The 2,951-nt window shown below is 39.9% G+C and overlaps 1 protein-coding gene across 1 annotated transcript in view; it reads right to left on the reverse strand.

The window, feature by feature from the left end:
* Positions 1 to 526: 526 nt before the first annotated feature.
* LOC103517122 (low specificity L-threonine aldolase-like) overlaps positions 527 to 2,951 on the reverse strand; it is a 3,540-nt gene continuing 1,115 nt past the window's right edge. The window contains exon 2 of the mRNA XM_008482142.3: positions 527 to 675. Coding sequence (XP_008480364.1) covers positions 542 to 675 — 134 coding nt within the window. The 3' untranslated portion in view covers positions 527 to 541. The remainder of the gene's footprint in view (positions 676 to 2,951) is intronic.

The raw sequence follows: 2,951 nt of genomic DNA on the forward strand, positions 1-2,951 counted from the left end.
GAAATGACGCTACGTAGGTAGGTACTACTCGTAAAATTTAATGTCAATATTGGGGCTCAAACCCGAGCCCTTCAGATTACGAGTGCGACGTTCTAAAGCTATACAATACCTCTGAGCTACTGGGGTTAACACTTGTTCGAAAGGCCTTTTCTTGAGTGAGGTGAGCAATTCACTGAACTTGGTGCTTATGTTGTTGTTTTAGCGGCTTTAGATTTTGCCGAATGGCTATAGCAGAAAAAAAGATATCTTTTCAAAATTACGAACTTCACAATAAAAATGTATACGAAATAAGTCCACCTCGAAATGACGCTACGTAGGTAGGTACTACCTCTTGGGCTAATTTATTTAGGTATTATTTTAAAAAAAGAAGAAAAAAAAGAGGATTGATAAAGGGAACTGTAACTGCTAAGGTCTTATAGTCCCGAAAGTGAAGAGAGAAGGAGGACAGGATAGGAAAGTCAGCCGTTCCGAGAACGAACCTTATCTGTTTAGGATATAGTCCGCCCCGGGCGCGCTACCCTAAAAGCTAACTAGGCTGACTCTACCTACTTACCGTGAGTAATCTCTGCCTAAACATCTCGGCCGTAATGTTTCCTCTGAAGTTAATGACAAGTATGTTGGTATGTACGTTGTTCACATCAATGTCGATGAATGGGCAGTTCATTTTACTGATGGCTGGAAACAAAGAGGAAACAGATGAGATAAAAGGTATTTATTTGTTTAAGCGAAACTTTTACAAATCTCCAAGAATAAATTTACAATAATAACAACAACAACAACAACAACAACAACAACAACAACAACAACAACAACAACAACAACAACAACAACAACAACAACAAATACAACAACAACAACAACAACAACAACAACAACAACAACAACAACAACAACAACAACAACAACAACAACAACAACAAGTTACGAACTTCACAATAAAAATGTATACGAAATAAGTCCACCTCGAAATGACGCTACGTAGGTAGGTACTACTCGTAAAATTTAATGTCAATATTGGGGCTCAAACCCGAGCCCTTCAGATTACGAGTGCGACGTTCTAAAGCTATACAATACCTCTGAGCTACTGGGGTTAACACTACTTGTTAGAAGGGCCTTTTCTTGACTGAGGTCAGCAATTCACTGAACTTGGTGTTTATGTTGTTGTTTTAGCGGCTTTAGATTTTGCCGAATGGCTATAGCAGAAAAAGATATCTTTTTGTATCTGCTATATACCGGGGTGATGGTCTCTAGCTCTAGTCATGTTAAAGTGGCTGGCTCGTCCTGAATATCCTGTCCTCCTCGCTTCTCGCTTCGCTTTCTAAACGATAAGACCTCCATTGTTACAATTTTCTCTATCAAACCAGCTTATCAGCCTAGCTCGCTTGGAAGGTAGCGCGGCTGCCTAATAAGCGATTTTATTAAATTACAATAGTAATAATAAAAGGTATAGTGGACGGACTATTGTATTCGCTTCGGTGTCGTCTGTCTGTCAAACACTTGTTAGAAGGGCCTTTTCTTGCGTGAGGTCAGCAATTCACTGAACTTGGTGCTTATGTTGTTGTTTTAGCGGCTTTAGATTTTGCCGAATGGCTATAGCAGAAAAAAAGATATCTTTTTAGTCCGTCCTTCCTTTATTAAATTACAATAGTAATAATAAAAGGTATAGTGGACGGACTATTGTATTCGCTTCGGTGTCGTGATATAAAAAAGGTTTAAGCCGCAGTTTGAAAGTTTTGTTTTAAACTTAAACAAAAGATTTATCTCGCGACTCGCGTCGACATAACACATCGGCCTGACTGTTTCGAGTTTCAAGAATCGAGAATACTCACAGCTCACAGTCACAAAACAGAAACCTCAAAGCGGTACGGTAGCGGTGGTCGGTACAAGAAACCATTTGTTGTGTTGACACACCCGGCCAGTGTTGCCAACTCGTTCTCAGTTACCCTGTTACCCTGTGCTCTGGTGTTACCCTATTTATCCAGATTTAAGTTTAGCCGTATTTTATGATGTGACCTTTTTTTTTTTATTCAATCAAGGAGATTTATGCATTTTCAATTTCAACACCCTGACTTTCAAAGTTTATTCCATGGTGATTTCCCACAGAAACCCCTGAATCAAAACATCTCCCTTACAAGGACGTATTCCTCGTCCCCCCCTCTCGAGTTTCATTTCTCTCATTAACCATAGGCCAGACTCCGAAAATCTGGAGCATCCACACCCCCCCCTCGACAAAATCCTTATCATCATGGGATTTCCAAAAAAATAAAAAATAGGTATTTCCTTTTAAGCCTGCCTAGTTAGCTTGGAGGGTAGCGCGTCTGCCTTCTAAGCGCTAAATCGCAGGTTCGATTCCCACTCGGGGCGAACTTTATCCTAAACTAGTGAAGTTTGTTCTCGCTTTCTCCTATCCTGTCTTTCTTCCTCTTCGCTTTCGCGACGATAATAAGACAGCAGTTACAATTCCCTATATATCTTTTTTTAAGGCCCGGTTTAAGGAGTAACAAAAATAAAAAGAAAATAAGAGAAAGAAATGAAAAAAAAATAGAGATCTTTGTCATGAAATAGAACAAAAAATCTAAAGGAAAAAGGGCAAAGCGAAAGAAGAAGAAGAAGAAAAAAGGAAAACACCCCTCTCACTTACTTCTGTATGAACTCTTCAGGGCCGGCCAAAATAGATCCCACGGGGGCCCCGAGGCCCTTGCTCAAACAGAACATGACCGTGTCCACACTAGCACACACTTCCGCCAGGGGGAGGCCTAAATATGAGGCCGCGTTGAACACACGGGCCCCGTCCATGTGTACGGGAATATTGTGCTCTTGACAACGGGCCTTCAACTGGGGATCAATAGACATGAAGGGGTTAAAATTAAGACACAATGGAAACGTTTGTTTGTTTGTTTTTTTTTTTTTTTTTTTTTTTTTTAAAAGGTTTAAAAAAGAGAAATTTAAAT

Source organism: Diaphorina citri, unplaced genomic scaffold (genome assembly GCF_000475195.1).
Source record: "Diaphorina citri unplaced genomic scaffold, Diaci psyllid genome assembly version 1.1 scaffold1754, whole genome shotgun sequence".
Lineage (NCBI taxonomy): Eukaryota > Metazoa > Arthropoda > Insecta > Hemiptera > Psyllidae > Diaphorina > Diaphorina citri.